This window comes from Corapipo altera, unplaced genomic scaffold, assembly GCF_003945725.1.
Source record: "Corapipo altera isolate COAL_440 unplaced genomic scaffold, ASM394572v1 301, whole genome shotgun sequence".
NCBI classification, from domain to species: Eukaryota; Metazoa; Chordata; class Aves; order Passeriformes; family Pipridae; genus Corapipo; species Corapipo altera.
The window spans coordinates 896,483-914,015 of NW_020884926.1; the positions used below are offsets into that span (position 1 = coordinate 896,483).

At 48.8% G+C, this 17,533-nt stretch overlaps 1 protein-coding gene across 3 annotated transcripts; it reads left to right on the top strand.

Moving 5' to 3' along the window:
* Positions 1-217: 217 nt before the first annotated feature.
* On the top strand, positions 218-17,526 carry PANK4 (pantothenate kinase 4). 3 transcript variants are annotated; one of them, XM_027657985.1, is made up of 19 exons: positions 218-434; positions 2,944-3,026; positions 3,491-3,699; positions 5,210-5,393; positions 5,886-5,978; positions 7,014-7,167; positions 7,797-7,978; positions 9,351-9,432; positions 10,544-10,644; positions 11,280-11,435; positions 12,236-12,348; positions 12,809-12,896; positions 13,089-13,240; positions 13,654-13,709; positions 14,251-14,300; positions 15,504-15,611; positions 15,785-15,885; positions 16,333-16,401; positions 17,120-17,526. In XM_027657985.1, the coding sequence occupies exons 1-19, from the start codon at positions 236-238 to the stop codon at positions 17,331-17,333; spliced, it is 2,394 nt and encodes a 797-aa protein (XP_027513786.1). In that variant the 5' UTR covers positions 218-235; the 3' UTR covers positions 17,334-17,526. The 3 variants fall into 3 exon arrangements, 2 of the variants coding, with proteins under 2 accessions (XP_027513786.1, XP_027513787.1); XR_003530100.1 differs by lacking the exons at positions 16,333-16,401; positions 17,120-17,526 and having other exon boundaries at positions 15,541-15,611; XM_027657986.1 differs by lacking the exons at positions 15,504-15,611; positions 15,785-15,885; positions 16,333-16,401; positions 17,120-17,526 and adding an exon at positions 15,050-15,142.
* The last annotated feature ends 7 nt before the right edge of the window (positions 17,527-17,533 follow it).

The following is a 17,533-nucleotide window of genomic DNA, read 5'->3' on the forward strand; positions in this document are numbered from 1 at the left end:
TGTGTCCCCCCTATCCCGGGGGTCTCTCCGTGTCTGTGTGTCCCCCCCATCCCGGGGGTCTCTCCGTGTCTGTGTGTCCCCCCTATCCCGGGGTCTCTCCGTGTCTGTGTGTCCCCACCCCGGGGTCTCTCCCCCCCCCCAGTTCCCCCTGTGTCCCCCCCACTTTCTCCCTCTGGCCCCGCCCCCTCGCGGTGGGCGGGGCCCCCGCACAACCCGCGCACCCTGGTCTCATATTATGCAGATTTATGCGCATATATTTGCATATCAGATGAGGCCGCGGGGAGGGAGGGAGCGGGTCGCGTTCAAAATGGCGGAGCGCGGCGGGCGCGGCAGCGGCGGCGGCGGCCACGGCAGCCTGGACAAGAGCATCACCCTCCCGCCCGACGAGATCTTCCGCAACCTGGAGAACGCCAAGCGCTTCGCCATTGACATCGGTAACCGGAGGGCGGGCGGGGAGGGTGGAGGCACAGAGGAGGGGGCGGCGGGGGACGGGCGGCGGCTGCGGCCCCGCCGAGGGGACCCGCCGGGGGTGGTGTGCGCGGGGCATGCTGGGATTTGTAGTCACTGACGGCCGGCGGGTTGTGGCGGGGCGCGGGGAGGGCACTACAGTTGCCGGCGGGCCGCGCGGCGGGGCTGGCGGCGCGGAGCACCACGGGAGTTGTAGTCCCGCTGTCCGCTGGCGGCGCGGAGCAGTCGGGGGAGCGGAACTACAGCTCCCGGCGGGCCCCGCGCGGGTAACGGGCCTCGGGCAGGGCGGCCCGGCCGGGGCTGCCCTTGGCGGGCAGGGGGGCACCGGGAGAGCCGGGGGGGGCTCGGCCGGACCGGCCGGGGGGCGGCGGGACCGGGGAAAGCTCGACCGGACCCGCTCGGAGCACCGGGACCGGAGGGGGGGGCTCGGCCGGAATGGGGGGCGGCGGCTGCGCCCCCTCAGAGCGCCCCAGGCCCGAGTGCGGAACCCCCCTGCCCAACCCCGGCCCAGCGCCTGGAACAGTCTAAAAGGGCCGTGGAGGGCGGCGGTGACACGGCCAGGGCAGGGCAGGGCGGCTGCGGGGCTTGGCGGGGGGCAGGGGCTGCCTCAGGCACCCCAAAAGCCCTTTGCTAACCCCGAGCACACAACCGCCCCGATTTACACATCCCGGACCGAGGGACGGGGACACACGGCAGGTGACACCTGAGTGCCACAGCGGGGACACCGCCGAGCCCGGGGACAGCTCACCCGGGCAGGGATTAGCGGCCATTCCGTGCACACCCACACGAGTGCCAGGTCACACGTTTTGCTTCTGTTTTACAGCTACAAGGTCAGTCGAACTATTTAGGAGAAGGGCCGGGGGAAAAAAAAAAACACAACAGAAAAAAAGCAATACTCCTCAGGTTAACACTGCTCCGTGTGCTGGAGACTCACTGCGGGGAAACCTGTACCACAATAAACAACCTCGTCGTGTCACCTGTCTGCTCTGCTTCGCTCCTTCTGAAACTGCTGTTTTCGGGGCTGTTAAAATAGCAGCTGGAACTGGCCCTTTCTGCGGGTCAGAGCGGAATTAGAGTTGTGGGATTAGTTATAAAACCTGGCTTCGTGTCTCAGCTGATGTTCTGCATGGATTTAAGTCTTTAAAAACTGGGAGAGGAAGGGGATAATGTATAAAGCATGGCTCTGCAGACCATGCATCTGGTGATGAGTGAGCTGGTGGAGCATTTGTGTCGTTTTCAGTGTTGTACAAACGTGGCATTCCAACACAAGCTTCGTGATTCCTCAGTTCAGAGGGGTGGAGGGAAGCTCAGAGCACCCTCACCAGCAGAACAGACTGTGGATTTTGTTTATCAGAAGCTCTAGAGCATTGGCTGGGACACTGAAATCAGATCCCAGGTCAGGGAAGTTTTATTGGTGTTGCAACTATAAGTGTCTGTCACGATCACTCTACATTGGCCTCACTTCAAGTTGTCAGGAAAGAAAACCCCACAGGCTACATGTTGCAAATATTTTCCCAATAAAAATATTGGAGCACTGAGGAAGAGCTGACAGTGCTGTTATGAAGGCAAAGCCATCAGCACAAGGGATTGTCATTTGGTTCCTGATTATTATAAGGCACAGAGTGCAGTGCCACCATATTTAGCCATTATTTAGGATCTGACATTGCCAGGCTTTTATTTACTTTCAGGACTTTAACATTAACCCAGAAGTTGGTCATAGTTACCCTCAGGCCTGGAACACTCAGCAGTGTGGTGGAAAACACTGAAGTTTTTCAGTGTAACTTCAAAAATTCAGTTTTAGAGGTCAGATGCAAAGACAGGTCAAGGGGTTGAGTTCTGTTTCCAGGGGAGAGTTGAAAGTTTTATTGCCATGAGCAGACTCAAGGCCTGAAAGGGTGAGGAGGCTGCTCTGCTCAGACTTGCACTTCTGGGCTTGAGAAACACCATTCTGAGCATTGTTTACCCCAAAGCCAAGAACAACCTTGTGAAATAGTTACTCAGTACACAGAGTCACCTTCTAACCAGCCACAAATTGCAGACTTGTCCTGGGTTAAGAGTATTATCAGGAACATTATTTAAGAGGTGCTGCTGAAACACTGATTGTGCGCAAGGGTTCATTGCTTGGCTGTGGCAAAACCAGTGAGAAAATCCTCTTACAGGCAGCAGATTTGGGGGGTTCCAGAAAGTTTCCAGACGAGGTTAATAACAGCATTACATGCATCAGCCTGGCTAATTAAGAACTTGCACTGCTCACCCTCAGTCATCCCCCAGCACTGGGCACCAGCTCAGCTGGTGGAGCTTTTCCCTCCGTGGGGCACTGGGGGTTAACCAAGGGTTCCTTAGCTCACTGCATTTCCCTTAATTGTGTCTGGCATTACCTGAGGAGACCTGGAGAGCCAAGAACTCTGGCATGAGCATGAGTTCTGTGGTTTAAGGTGAGGCATTAATCATAACTTGTCATCTCTTTATGAACAGGTGGCTCATTAACCAAGTTGGCTTATTATTCAACTGTGCAGCACAAAGTGGCACGAGTGAGATCCTTTGATCACTCTGGAAAGGTGAGAATTCCAGCAGGGATCAGCTGCAGGGGGTTGACTCACAAGAGTGAGGTGCTGGACTGGCTTCTCAGGGGGAGAAGTTTTATCCAAAACCCATTTAATAACTTGTTCTATATAAAACTTTTTGGAGGTGTTTGTATTGCCAGGTAGTGTTTGAAAGAGTTATTTTCCAGACAGGTAAGAGTGGTACTTTTGTAAAAAAGCCCTACTCCTACACAGACATAACTTTTGTCATCCAGAGAGTTTTCATGCATGTCTGGTGCATGGGACAATTGATTATCTCAACTTAAGGAGAATTAAGACCTGTGAAACTCTAACCTTCTTTGACAGAGCTTCAGGTGTTATGTTTAATGGGATTAACACAGTTTCAAGGGAAAAAAGCACAAGTATTGATGTTCAGTAGTTTAGCATTTAACCTTGTTTCTCAAAGAGAGATCTGTAAGAAATTCTTTTCTCTTTTAAAGGATATAGAAAATGAACCCTTGTATGAAATATCTGTTCAGGAAGAGATCACAGCTCGACTTCACTTCATTAAATTTGAGAACACTTACATTGAAACCTGCCTAGATTTCATCAAAGACCATCTTGTCAATACAGAGACAAAAGTCATCAAAGCCACAGGTGGTGGTGCCTATAAATTCAAAGATCTCATTGAGAAGAAGCTGGGGTTGAAGTAAGTGGAACCGTTTAAACTCAGTTATAGGAATGTACTTCTCCTTTGATGAGGTTTTGGAGGCCACCCTTCCCTTTGCCACCCACACCCAGCAGTGCCTGTCCCAGAGATAACAATATCAGGGGCTGACAGAGGGAGCACAGGAGCTGAGCCAGCACAGGGGGGCAGGGAAGAGAGGAAAGCAGGGCATTATCACAGCTCTTTCCTGTGAAGGATTTAACTTACTCCCACTCCAAAAGCTTCTAACATTTTCCTGGGCATGCTCAGAATTAACTAATGTGACACAGTCACTAGATACCTCCTACCTAAACTCCGTGCACAGACTTGCAGGAGACAAAAGGGCAGCCCCACGAATTCACAGATCAGAAATTTACTGTTCAAACTTCATTATCAAACACCATATGCTAAAAATCTACTGCAATTATAGCAAAAAGTCATTAATTTACCCCAATACTAAAGATTACCTGGTGTTGCTGTGGAGAACTTCAAGGCTGGGATCCTGTGCAGTACATCCCTCAGCCTCTCAAGGTCTGTGCTCAGGTGCTTCCTCTCTGCCTTTGCAAACTGCTTTCTTCTCCTGATAGCTGGGCTTCTGGTAACTTTTGTTTCACACCAACTCACATCAGTACATTATTGGCTGGTACTAAGTAGCAGTTATTCAAGACAAGGATCAATTAATCCAGGCAAGGAGGCGATTTCCCCTCTTTTCTCATGTGGTGCAGCCGCTTTTGGTTTTCGTTTGGTCATGACATTGTCAGTTGGTCCCCAGGCAGCAGCACCTTCTCCAGCCTGGCACACATGAAGCATTCTGTAGTCACCGAGGGGTGTTTGTGTGTTTTCAACAAGGTTTGTGGTATTTCCTGTAAGAAAGTCCCATGAATCAGTGACAGTACATAGACACAGAAGTCAACAGAAGTCAGTAAGTGGTAGCTGACTTATCATTCATCTTATCTAAACCACATATCACCTTCCCAGACTCCTGGCTCAGGATATGTCCTGTTGTCAATCCTGCTATTCTTGTGACAAGTCTCTTTTCCTCTTGTTGCTAATCCCAGCTGTAGGCTCCTCACAGTCCCTTGGATCTGTCATAAGCAGGTGCTGAAATGTTGAGGAGGCCTTTTGTCCTTTATCAGGAGGCAGGGGAAGAGCAATAGACAATTATTCCATGATGGGGAATTGTTTCCTTAGGTTCATGTCCAGCTCAGCTTCCTGACCTACTTTGTGGCAGCAGTGCAGGGACAGGGCAGGAGGGAGGACAGGAGCCAGAGAGGGGGCAGGATTGTTTGTAGTGACAGCATGAGTGACATTCCTGTGTCACACAACTCCAGGCTGGCACAGAGGGAGCCCTGGGACATGTGCACAGGGAGGGTTCCCGTTTCCAGGGAGCTGGACCTTTGCCACGTGGTGTGAAAGCCTCTGTTTGTGAGCTCTGTGTAAACTGCTGCTGGAAAAGCAAACTGGGTTATCAGCAGGGCTGGGACACTGATGCCAGGCTCTTCCTCCCCCTCAGGGTTGATAAGGAAGATGTAATGACCTGCCTAATTAAGGGGTGCAACTTTGTGCTGAGGAACATCCCCCACGAAGTGTTTGCCTACCAGAAGGACTCGGACACAGAATTCCGGTTCCAGACAAACCACCCCAACATTTTCCCTTATTTGCTGGTGAATATTGGCTCGGGGGTTTCCATAGTGAAGGTGAGTGGTTGCTGAAGGGATTTACTGGGGAATTTGATAAAGGCAAATCTCAAACATCTCACTGTTTCTTCTTGGGTAATGCAAGCTTTAGAAAGAAAATAATGCTTTTAAAAAAATTTATTTCTATTTATTTCTGTTACAGCGTTATGAATGCTTTTCCATGTCACTACCATAATTTCTTTTTAATCACATTTAATTTGGTGTTTAGAGAAGTTCTTAAATTACCTGATGAGGACAAAGGCTGTCAGATCAAAGTGATTGTTTTTTTTTTTTTTTAATGTTTGTTTTGGCACACTGTTGATGAGACCCTATTTAATATCTATATTTAGGATTAGTGGCCAAGAATTAAATACAGAGATTTCAAAAACTGTTTGTGGTGTAAATATGTGGAACACTAATTCCACTCTTCCAAACCCTGCACTCCCATGTCAGTCTGTGTGTCCAGAGTTATCCCAGGGCTTTCCAGAGAAATCTGCCTTGTTTGATTGACAGGTAGAAACAGAAGACAAATTCGAGTGGATTGGAGGGAGCTCAATTGGAGGTGGAACCTTCTGGGGTCTTGGAGCACTGCTCACCAAAACAAAGGTATCCAAGTGTCTGTTTTAAATGGGATTAAATGAGTGCTCAGAGGAAGCTTGGAATGTTGGAATGCCAAACTCTGAATAGGCAGAAATAGCTATTTTAAGCAGTTTGTGTAGGAAAGCAGTTCCTGCAGCAGTGTCTGCACAAACAAAGCAGAGAACACCCAATTACTGCCCAGTGTCTGGGAGCAGAGAGCAGGAATTTTGCCTCTTGGTCACAATGTACAGTTTCAGGGGTTCCTCGCTAAATCCCAGGCTGGTGATCTACCAGGACAAGGACTGAATTGGTGCTGCCCTCCTCAGATCTTGCATCATCATGCTGGTCTTTCCTGTCCCAAAGAGCCACGTGCCTTACATGAGTGTGCTGAATGGCAGCAGTGTAGGAAAAGCTGCAGTTCCATGTGCACCAGATAAGGAAATGTCAAAGGGAGGACACAGCTTGCTCTGTGCTTTTTGTTTGATGCTCTTAGAGAAGAAATCTTACAACATGACAGTGCCTGCTCTTAGTTCTGTCTTGATTTTGTAGAAGAAATTCGAGGTAGCAGAGTTATAAATTAAGTATTGGGATAATGCAGCTTGCCTGCAAGTTTAATTTCAGGGACATTAACATGTTCTGCAACAGTAAAAGCACACTGAGGGTCTTCTTCTCAAACTTTTTGTTTTTCTCTCATGCTTCAAGGAAGCATAATTCTGTTTCCTCTTAGTTACTGTGTTTCTGACTTCATTCCAAGATATGAGGTGCACGAGGCTTCTGGCTGTTTTATGTGTGCAGACCCATCCCTAGTTTTCAGGGGAAATTCAACAAAAGATTTGCAGATAAGAAGGGAGATTAAAGGAGCTCTGCTCAAGATCAGTCTGTCTGATTAGACACAGACTCTAGATAATCCTTGTAATTAGAAATAATCTATCTTTTACTGGCAGGGTTGATTATAAGGCAAGCCAAACCCCCTGGTTTTGGTCAATAAAAATACCCCGGGTTTCTGAGCAAGGTTCTCTGGCTGTCCAGGAAAGCTGTGCTAACTCTGCTTCTCGTCCTCAGAAGTTTGATGAGTTGCTGCAACTGGCCTCCAAGGGCCAGCACACCAACGTGGACATGCTGGTGAAGGATGTGTATGGAGGTGCCTACCAGACCCTGGGGCTCAGTGGGAATCTCATAGCCAGCAGCTTTGGGAAGTCCACGACAGCAGACAAAGGTACTGGGGTACAACAACTGCCCAGCCATCCCCCCTGGCCCCTGGAATCATCTTTGTAGAGATCAAACAAGCAGAGCTGAGAACAGTCACACTCCTCGTGACCTTGTGTTTTGTCTGCATAACGTTTCATTGGTTAAAAATATTATCTGGTGCTGCTTTACTAGCAGACACTTGGATTTTCAGTTTGGGACTGCCTGTCTAGGGAAAAGGAAAAAAAGGAGTCTAGTTAGTCCAGGGTTGATTAATTCCTGTGGGACAGAGATGTGGCTTTCTGGGCTCCAAAAAGGCCCTGTGGCAGGGGTTTGCTATGATTTGCAGTTTCTTTGCAGTGTTACAGTGAAATGCCTGCAGTGCCTCTCAGGTCGAGGCTGATGGTCCGTGGTTCCTGGAGAGAAGAAACGGATTCTTGCCATTTCCTGTTGGCCTTTCCAGCAGGTTTTTTTTCCCCAGAAACATTTCACAGAGACTGAGTTTGTTTTTCCTGATGCCTTCAGCCAAATGCACCCTCCTCCTTGTCTGAAGTACCTGTGTTTTCCTTTCCCCAGCTGTAGGCTCTTGGTTAGGAAAGCACGGTCCGTGTGAGCTCCCTCAGCCGCGTTTCATTTGCTTTACTATTCCTTCCCTTTAAGAGTTTTCCAAAGAAGATATGGCAAAAAGTTTACTGCACATGATCAGCAATGACATTGGCCAGCTGGCCTGCCTCTATGCCAAACTGCACAACCTGGATAAGATCTACTTTGGAGGGTTCTTCATCCGGGGCCACCCCGTCACCATGCGCACAATAACCTACAGCATCAACTTCTTCTCCAAGGTGAGGGGAGCACAGACTGTTCTGTAGCAAAGGCACGTGTTTAGTCGTTTCTCTAGGATGTTTAGGTGCTTTTATGAGTGGATTTGCACATGAAGTAAAGCTCAGAGGGCTGCTCTTTAGGTAGCTGAGGCAGGGCTGTGTTGTGGGAGGGGTAAAATCACTGTGAAGTGCCTGGGAGTTGTGTCCAGCCCTTTTTCTCCCTCCCTCTGTTGTTATTTTTGGTTGACAGTGTCTCGTAGCTGCCCAGTGATGAGTTTTCACTGTGTTCTTAGATAGCCACCATCATTATTCAATTCCTCTTGCTGACTTGCACCTTCCCACCCTCAGGCCCTGCAGCGTGGGCTCATTCTGCCCAGACAGCAGTTGGCATCAGTGGGGTTTTGTTGTTTGTTGTTAAAAATAATCAAACCCTAAATCAACCAAGCTGAAGTTCTTTGCAGGTTTTGAAGCTGTGGAAAATACTGATGATTTTTCACTAAGAAAAAGGTCAAGTCCAAAAGCTCATTAATGACTATTACAGGTAGATGAGCTCCTGCACTTTTGGAATTTTATAGAGTAGATGACACCATTTTTCCTATCTCAGTGCTTCAGGCAAGAGACTCCTGTATACTGCTTTTTTCCCTTTTGTTTCACCATTGTGGTCCCTTTCTGCAAAACTTTGGGTTCCAAGAAAACTATTGCAAAACTGCAGCTTTGGGTTCTTGCAAGAGTCGCTTTATCAGCAGTTCTGTGTCCAGTCCAAGTCCCCCTGTGAGCTGCTGTTCTCCTGCAGCTCCCCTCAGGTGAGCTGTTCCCACAGTCCCTGCTCACCTCCTTGGAGAAGGCCATGTCTCACCCAGCCTGGGAAAGCTGAGGGGCCCTGCTGCAGGATGGAGGGTGTCCTTCTCCCCAGCATTCCTGGATTTTATATTAACAATTAAACTGTTTGGATGGGGGAGCTCTTGCCTAGGGACAATACACTGTGTCTGCACATTGTTGAACAATGAAATAAGGGTAGTGAGCAATGTCTCAAATGTGTTGGATGCACACGCTGAGCCTGGGAATCACACCCCCTTGGATTTCCAGCCTGTCCAAGCAAGAGGAGTTGAATATTCATGGCTGGTGCAGTGCAGGCACTGGCTCCCCGTGCTCTGGTGGGCAGCCCTGGCACACCCCACCCTGTGCAGGAGCTGTGCAGTGATGTGTGAGAGCAGCTCCTCCTCGAGCTGAGCCAGCAGCACCACTTAAAGTTACTGAATGTGTGAGAATGTAGCACAAATGAATATTGCCATCTTCTAGTTGTTTCTATTAAATTTAAGTGTAAAACTAGTGACAAAGAAGTGCCTGTTAGCCCTCAGGGACCATCCAATTGCAATGTTTCATATTGTGGCAGGGAGAGGTTCAGGCATTGTTCCTGAGACATGAAGGCTACCTGGGAGCCATTGGGGCATTTTTAAAAGGAGCTGAACAAGACAGTAAGTACAGCACTGCTCTGTTCTGTATATGCTGTGTTCTGAAATGTCAGTGTACTGTCCGAGTTTCTCTTGAGAGGCTGCATGTAAGCTGTTGCCTAAATAAATACATTTGGCACTACTAAACACAGATGCTGGGCTTTGGGTTTATACATTCTGGCAGGGACATCCTAATTTCTCACTGGATTTCCTGCTCACCTTTGAGAAGGCAGCAGGATTGGGCTCTTCTCTTCTCTGCACTTCTGCCAAGAGCAGTCAGAACTCTAAATCCACTGGGGAAATGTGGTTTTGGAGAACCTTCCCCCTCTTTAAGAAGCCACTTCTGAATTCAGTGAATGTACTGAGGAAGACCAGCATCTCCAAACTGTGTTTGTTTGAGAGTGAGAAGCCTCACAGATGAGACCCTCCTGTCCAGCACTCCCTGGATACAGGGGGCTTTGCTGGAATTCTGCCATTTGAGTTTCCTTTTTCCCTTGTCAATGGCAAGCCAGGCAGTGCCTCAGTTATAGTGGGACAGAGAGTGAGGCTGTTCATGGTACTCAGTTGTAATATCAGATACACCTCAGAGTAATGGATGTGGAGTTCTGTTCATACCCATTTCCTAGGGATGGGCAAGGAAACAGCTACTGAGGAATTAGAGACATTGCTTCTGCAGCATGTACTGTACACCTGAGCTCATTAAACTTTTTCTCAAACAAATCTAGAAGTAACTTCAGTGTTTCTATGAAACTTATGTTGTGCTTTGAGAGTTCTGTAATTCTGTTTTGTCAATAATGGATCTAGATTTAGAAATAGGAAACTGTGCTCAGTGATAGTGCTTTGAAGGCATGCTGGTTGATGACAAGGAAAGGGGGTTAAAAATAATGATTGTAGAACTTAAATTGTCTCCTGTCTCATTCAGGTTGAAGCTCTCTGGAGCAGGTAATTCACTGAGTGGTTGAAACATTTCTTTTGGGGGTGAGAGGGAAAAATGCTGTTTGTTGTTAAAGACAAGGGGAGCTGGCTTGTGTAGTGAGGCAGCTGCTCAGAAGGGGTGCTGGCTCTAGACTCACTCACAGGAGTATTTCCAGTTTTATTTTCAGATTATGTGTGTCTCTGTCTTTCTCTTTTCTAGATCCAAACCAGTACAGCTGGGGAGAGAATTATGCTGGGAGTTCTGGTCTTATGAGCACATCCCCTGATGTTTACCCCATGCAGAGAACACGGAGTGGTACAGTATGTGGGGTCCTTCCTAGAGCTGTGTGTGTTCTCTTAGCAGTGGTGGTGTGGGAATAGGTCACTGTTCTCCAGCCCTGGGACTCCTGCTTGCCCAGAGAAGTGACTGACCTGGTGTCTTGAGTCCTGTGATGTTGTCTTGTGTCTTGTGTGGTGTTTGATGTCCTCTCATAGAACAGACTGTGGCTGCTACTTTGTCTCACTCTCCTTCACCAACTTGGTCTTATTCTCCTTTACCAAACCAGGGGGGAACATTTGTCTCCTGCCCTTTCTCTGAAGCAGCTGGATTTTGCTACAGCTGAAACACTTCAGAGTTTGGAATCTGATGTTCCACTGTCTTTAAGGAGGGTTGATTCACTTCCTAAGAGAAGACAAATATATGATGGGACAGAAGAGCACAAGCCCAGTCATCTCTCAAACACATTGACAGTACAGTAATTCTGATTTCACAGGAAAACTGGCATAAAACTTGATAATTCCTGCCTGTAGGGTGGGCATGGATAAATAACATAAATTGTCTGCAATTCTGTCAGTCTTAACTGTGGCTGGACTTTTACAGCCCTTGTACTTGCTTAACTTCCTCTGAATCCACTTCTGAATGAGTTGTAATCAATCCCTGTCCCTTTGTCACCTAGTTTGACATGCTGGAAATGGACAGGTTGGAGAGACCACTTGTGAACCTGCCACTGCTGAAAGACCCTTCCACCTACATCCCAGACACTGTTGACCTCACAGATGATGCCATGGCCAGAAAATACTGGCTCACCTGCTTCGAGGAGGCCCTGGATGGGGTGAGTGTCACACAACAGTCCTGTGGCTGACACAGGTATTTGGCAAATAAATCTGTGAACCAACATGTTTATCCTGCAAAATACTGCTGCTGTGTCACCCCTCTGTAAGTGCAGCCCCTCTTCCTGCAGCAGAGGCACCTGACTTTGTCCCAGGCTCCTAAGGAAGTGCTTGGCACCTTCAAAGGCAGAAGTGTTCCTCTCCTGTGGTGCTTTTTTTCAGGTGTTTTCAAAGCATCTTCTCACTTTGATAGCACCTGCACCTCTCTGTACAGAGCTGCAAGCGGGACAGTTATACAACCAAAGGCCAGAGATCCCTGGATTGTTCCTGCTCTGGGGACAGTCCTGCTGCCTCACAGCCACTCTTCCATGGGGAGAGCATGACTGACTCAGACACGAGTTCTTTTTTCTGCTCTCAGGCTGGTTCAGTCAGTCCCTGCAGTAAACAAGGAGAGAACACAAGGGGTCGATGTGGACCAACAGCTCTGCCTGTTTCTCCTTCTGTGTGTGTGTGTGTGTGTGCATTTGTTGTTTTCCCCTCCTATGAGCAGTTAGAACTTGTGTTTAATTTCTGAAAGTACAGTCTGGAAAATAAACTCTTTTGGGAAAAGAGGCATTAAAATTGCCCTTTGGTGGCTGCAGGGAAGGGAAGCTGGGAGGTGCTGAGTGGGAGGGAGCAGACGGGCCCCAGGCACTGAACAGGGCGGCAGATGGAGGGGTTATTTCTCAGGCTGAACTTCAGAGCAGTCACACGGAGGAAGAATTAATTTGGTAACTCCAGTGCTGCCCCATTTGTGTCCCAGGTGGCAAAGCGAGCTGCAGCCAGTCAGCCAGACTCCGTGGATGCTCAGGAGAGAGCGGAGAAGTTCCGACAGAAATACTGGAACAAGCTCCAGACACTCAGGCAGCAGCCCTTGTAAGTGCCTTTGCCTTCCCTTTGGCATCACTTGCTGCTTCCTCTGAGGCAGCACACCCGAAGCCAAGCAGGGTGTGGAGCTGAGAGGACTGAAAGCCAAGCAGGCTGAAGGCTGCAGCAAGTTGCTGTGTCAAACCTCAGGTTCTCTGCACAGAGCTTTTGGATTTCATGTGTTGGAATTGAACAGAAAAATCGTGCCTTGGCAGAAAATTCATTATTAAAAGTTTGTACGTGGTTATTAAAAAGGGCAACAGGTTGATTCAAGTATCTGGCCTTGCTCTGGACATCCTCTCTCCCTATACCTTAATAATCTGTATCATAGATTTACCCCTTAGGGCAAGGGTTTAGCACATGAGACTTTTAGCTTTAGTGCTTGTGTGAGGTGCTGTGACTTAGGGAGGAAACAGAGAAGAACTTTTCCTGTTTGAAGTAGTTGATCTGTTTTTTTCCCTTATTCCAGTGCCTATGGTACCTTGACAGTGAGGAGTCTCTTGGATACAAGGGAACACTGTTTAAACGAGTTCAATTTTCCAGATCCCTATTCCAAGGTGAGTTCTTGCCTTTATTAGAATTCCAGGCAGGGTTTTCCCTGATCCTAAGCACACTGATAATAGTAACTCGTCGGTCCATGAGAGACCACAATTGTAGAGGAGATGCTTGAGCACCTTCTTGGGACTGAGACAGCCAAGGATGGGTAAGAAACTTTTGATATAAACCAGCATTTCATGTCTGTCTTACAGGTAAAGCAGAAAGAAAATGGAATAGCCTTAAAGTGTTTCCAGAGTGTGATAGAGTCCCTGGATTCCCTGGGCTGGGAGGAGAGGCAGTTTGCTCTGGTGAAAGGACTCCTGGCAGGGAATGTCTTCGACTGGGGAGCAAAGGCAGTCGCAGAGTAGGTGTTGCATCCTTTAACAGCACCTTTTAAGCTACAGAATGTCCAGTTGTGGGTTAGTTTGAGTTTTTTTGAAGTGAACCAATCCAGCTGTAACTGTAGTTTGTGTTTCACCTTAGTCAAGCGTTGGATGTTTGCTCCCAAGGGTTGTGTGAGGGGAAGTTTCCATTTCCACCCTGTGCCTCTGGCAGACAGCTGAACATTTCTCTTTTAGCATCAGAACTCAAATTTAACGTCCAGCTGAGCCTTTTGTCTTTAACATGAGCACCAAGTGGCTGTTTCCCAGTCCTGAGACCCCCCCAGAATAACCAGTGCAGTAAAATTGCTGAGCACCTGCTGTAGAAATGTTTGAATTACAGCTGTGTGAGGTGAAGGTGTGTAACTGTGGCCCCTTTGTTTCTCTCCTGGTGCAGTGTCCTGGAGTCTGAGCCACAGTTTGGATTTGAAGAAGCCAAGTCAAAGCTACAAGGTACAGGGGGATCCAGGTGGTGGTTGGAGCTGGATGTTGTGTAAATGAGGGAGCAGAAGAGAGTGGGAATGTTTGTTCTGGCAGTTCTGCTGCCCACATGACAAGGAGCCATTAGTACTTGTTAGGGTTATCTAAATACAGATCCAGAGTTTGGGTGGAATGTTCCTGTTTGTGTTCCAAAGGAATTAAATCCTGCAAACCTCCCCCCTTGAGCAGGAGCCTCAGCACAGAGAGCTCTGTCCCTGTCAGGGGACAGTGCCCTGGGAGGTCCAACACCCCCAGTCCAGGATGAGCCATTTCAGAGGCTCCAGTGCTTTAGGATGAAAATTCCATTTCAGGGCTGCTCTCATTGAGCCATTCCCATAACTAAGAGCCCGGGAGCTCTTTGGATCTAAACATTTAACATTCGAAACCTGAGCTCAAATGATTTAAAGCTTCAGTACATGTAGAGTGAACCTCCTGCTTTGACAATGTGCAGAACTGCTGTTTGTAAGGATCAGTGCCTGTAAGAAATGCTGACCCAACTCTGTCTGTGCCACAGAACGTCCCTGGTTGGAAGATTCCTACAGCCAGTGGCTGCAGAGACTGAAGGTACGACACCACTTAATCCACACATTAAATACTTCATCATCAAACCACCTGATTGATCCTGGGGGTTTAACACATCTAACAAACTGTTCAGGCAATGCAAAACAAACCCTGGTAACAGTCCCAGTAATTCACCATAAGGAAAGGAATAAAGGGATTAGTCTGACACTTGGTTACTTAGCGAGGTGCTTCTCTGAATTCCCACAGGAACTGGAGCCCAGCTGCCCCTGGAGCTGCTCCAGAGACACCACAGTGTGTCCTGTCCTTACAAGGGACTTATTTCTGTACAACCAGACCCCTGAGTTTGAAAACTTGGGGCCAAATGTAGCATTTGGGTTGTTCCTGCCCCTGAGTAGGCAATCCAAACTGTCATTAATGCAGGAGCTTGTTGGAAATAATTATCTTATCAATTAGCAAAGCTTTTTTTCCCCATGTGATCTCTATTACTGTTTAATTAAGGTTAACTGAAACACTCTCGTGTCTCTGTGTAAATCTCTCAGTTGGAAATGGCAGCCCAAAGGTTTGGGATGAGCAGACTGTGGCAAATCATTGTGTGTTACATCCTAAAGCAAAGCATCAGCTAATCTGGTGTCATGGGGATAATTGAGGAACCTCGAGCACTGTCCTGTCAGTTTTTTATTAGGAATTAAGTGTTTTTCACTTATGCTGCTGCTGTGAACTAAGTTTCATAGCATCAGATTGAGGATAAATTAAGAGGTTAATGGAGAGTAGGCAATATCTTTTCATTTTAGGATGTCACTGCCCCCAGCAGTCCATCCTGCCCTTTCCTGGCAGAAGGGAATCCTGTTCAGCCAGCACCAGGCTGGCTTTGAGCACCCACCAAGGTAGGTCCTGACCCCCAGCGCGCTCTGGGCACTGCTGCCCACCAGAGTGGGACCTGCAGGGACAGCAGAGCCTGACCCTGGGGCTGGGCCTGGCCCAAGTGGCAGGTGGAGGTTTGACTGCTGCAGTTTGAGAGCCCTGTCCCAGGCACAGCAGAGGAACTCGAGGTGTTTTAGACACCAGCAGGGCCCCAGTTCCTCCTGTTTGTCACAGGCTGTGCTGGGACTTTGCTGCTACAGAGACCCAAAGGCTCCAGTGTTTGAGGGTACAAGTGTGGGCTCTTGGAGCCAGTAGTTGTACATAACAGACTGTTCCCTGCAGTGACTTGTGCTCCATCCTGAATGCATTGGTTTTCTCTTGCAGGAGGGTCCTCCTCATAAATGTGCCTTAATTTTCGCAGATAACAGTGGAATAGACATAATTTTAGGAGTCTTTCCTTTTGTCCGAGAGCTCCTTTCTAGAGGGACAGAGGTGAGTGGTTTTCCTCGGGAATTCCTGTGCAGTGGAGCTCTGGGAACTGCTGGAAGGTGGAGCTGCCTTTCCAGCAGGACACTTCAGTTTGGCTCTTCTGTGCCAAATCGGGAATAACTCAAATACCTGGCGCTCCAGGGCTCACTGTGAACTCTCCTGCCACCTTCCCTCAGGTTATTTTGGCCTGTAACTCTGGCCCTGCCCTCAACGACGTCACCTACAGCGAGTCCCTGATCGTGACCGAGCGCATCGCGGCCATGGACCCCGTGATCCAGTAAGCAGGGGATGGGCTCATGCAGGGGGGGAAACAGAGCCCCTGGCACTCACTGAGCCCACAGTGAGCTGGGTTTCGTAGGGCCTGAAACCTGCAGCCTGGACAAAAACCAAGGCACAGGGTTTGTTTTCGTTGAGGTGAAAAATTTAGAAATTGGATCTTTCCTGGCCACCCATAATTGTATTTCTTGTCCGTGTCTTCCCTGAGAAGTGCTCAAGCTACTAAACCAAAAATTGTCTGGGTTAATAGAGGCAAACCCATCCATGTCACACACACACACACAGTGTCCCTGGGACACTGGCTGGTGTTTCCCAGCAAAGTCCCAGCAGGAAAGGAAGCCTTGGCAAAGGAGGCTTTGATATTCCTGGTTCTCTGGCTCATTCCCAGATGTGCACCACCCTGCTGAAGCAGCTGATGAAAGGTTTTGTCTGTTTTTTTAACAAACAGCTCTGCCCTGAGGGATGAGAAGCTGCTCTTGGTTCAGACAGGCTCCAGCTCTCCGTGCCTGGATCTGAGGTAGGTGGGCAAAGTGCAGGGTTGTTGTTTGCCTCCCTCAGCTGCAGGATGGTCAGGGATTGGCTCTGGAGCATCCCAGCCCCCTTTCCTGATAGGAGTCACTCACACACCCATGAGGAGTTGTTTAGTGTGGATTTACAGAGCTGTAACACTGACCAGGCCCTATGGAGGTGTCTGTGGTTGTTGGGTCCCTCAGCAGCTGGTCAGGTTATGGCCAATGACAGGTCCTGCAGTGACCAAAAATCCCCTGGCAATGAGCAGCATTTCACATTAACCTATTTACTTTTCGTTAGTTTTTCTATTGGAGACAGAACTTACCTGTGTGCTCTGGAAAATCCCAATTCTGGTGCATTTAATGCAGCTTTAAAATGAGGGGAGCAGGCTCCCCTGGGCAGTGGTCAGAGCACCAAGCCTGACAGAGCTCAGGAAGTGTTTGGACAGTGCTCTCAGGCACAGGGTGGGGCTCTGGGGGCTGGTCCAGCAGTTGGACTGGAGGATCCTTGTGGGTCCCTTCCAGCTCAGGATATTCAGTGATCCTGTGACACCTCAGTCACCCCCCTTCGATTTAAAGCGACCCCGTTCAAGGGCATCAGTAATCCCAGCCAGCCCTCCCTTTGCCACGCTCTGTGCGTGGAGCAGCCCCTGGAGCAGCCCTGGAGTGCAGCAGGAGGGGCAGGGGGGGTTTGGGGGGTGCAGCCCTGACCCCCCCTCGTTGCAGCCGCCTGGACGCGGGGCTGGCAGCGCTGGTGCGGGAGCGACAGACGGACCTGGTGGTGATCGAGGGCATGGGCAGGGCCATCCACACCAACTACTACGCGGCCCTGAGGTGCGAGAGCCTCAAACTCGCCGTCATCAAGAACTCGTGGCTCGCCGACCGCCTCGGGGGCAAGATCTTCAGTGTCATCTTCAAGTACGAAGTGCCATGTAAATGATGGGCTGGGAGCAGCAGAGGATGGACTTGCACTAGTTTTACTTTAACTGTAAAGAATGTATTTTTATTACAACAGGGGAAAAAGAGTTCACAGGAAATTCCGTATTTATATTGTGCTTTTGTGACTTAAAAAGCAACAATATGATTCACTCTATAGTCTACACACTCAAATACATATATATGTATATCACTCATTGTTTA

What these genes read in the sequence shown, in the direction of transcription:
- PANK4 (XM_027657985.1), top strand. Translation starts at nt 236, where the DNA reads ATGCAGATTTATGCGCATATATTTGCATATCAGATGAGGCCGCGGGGA. An exon ending in GCATCAACTTCTTCTCCAAG is followed by an intron (nt 7,979 to 9,350) that starts GTGAGGGGAGCA and finishes ATATTGTGGCAG; the next exon opens with GGAGAGGTTCAGGCATTGTT. An exon ending in GCCATGGACCCCGTGATCCA is followed by an intron (nt 15,886 to 16,332) that starts GTAAGCAGGGGA and finishes TTTAACAAACAG; the next exon opens with CTCTGCCCTGAGGGATGAGA.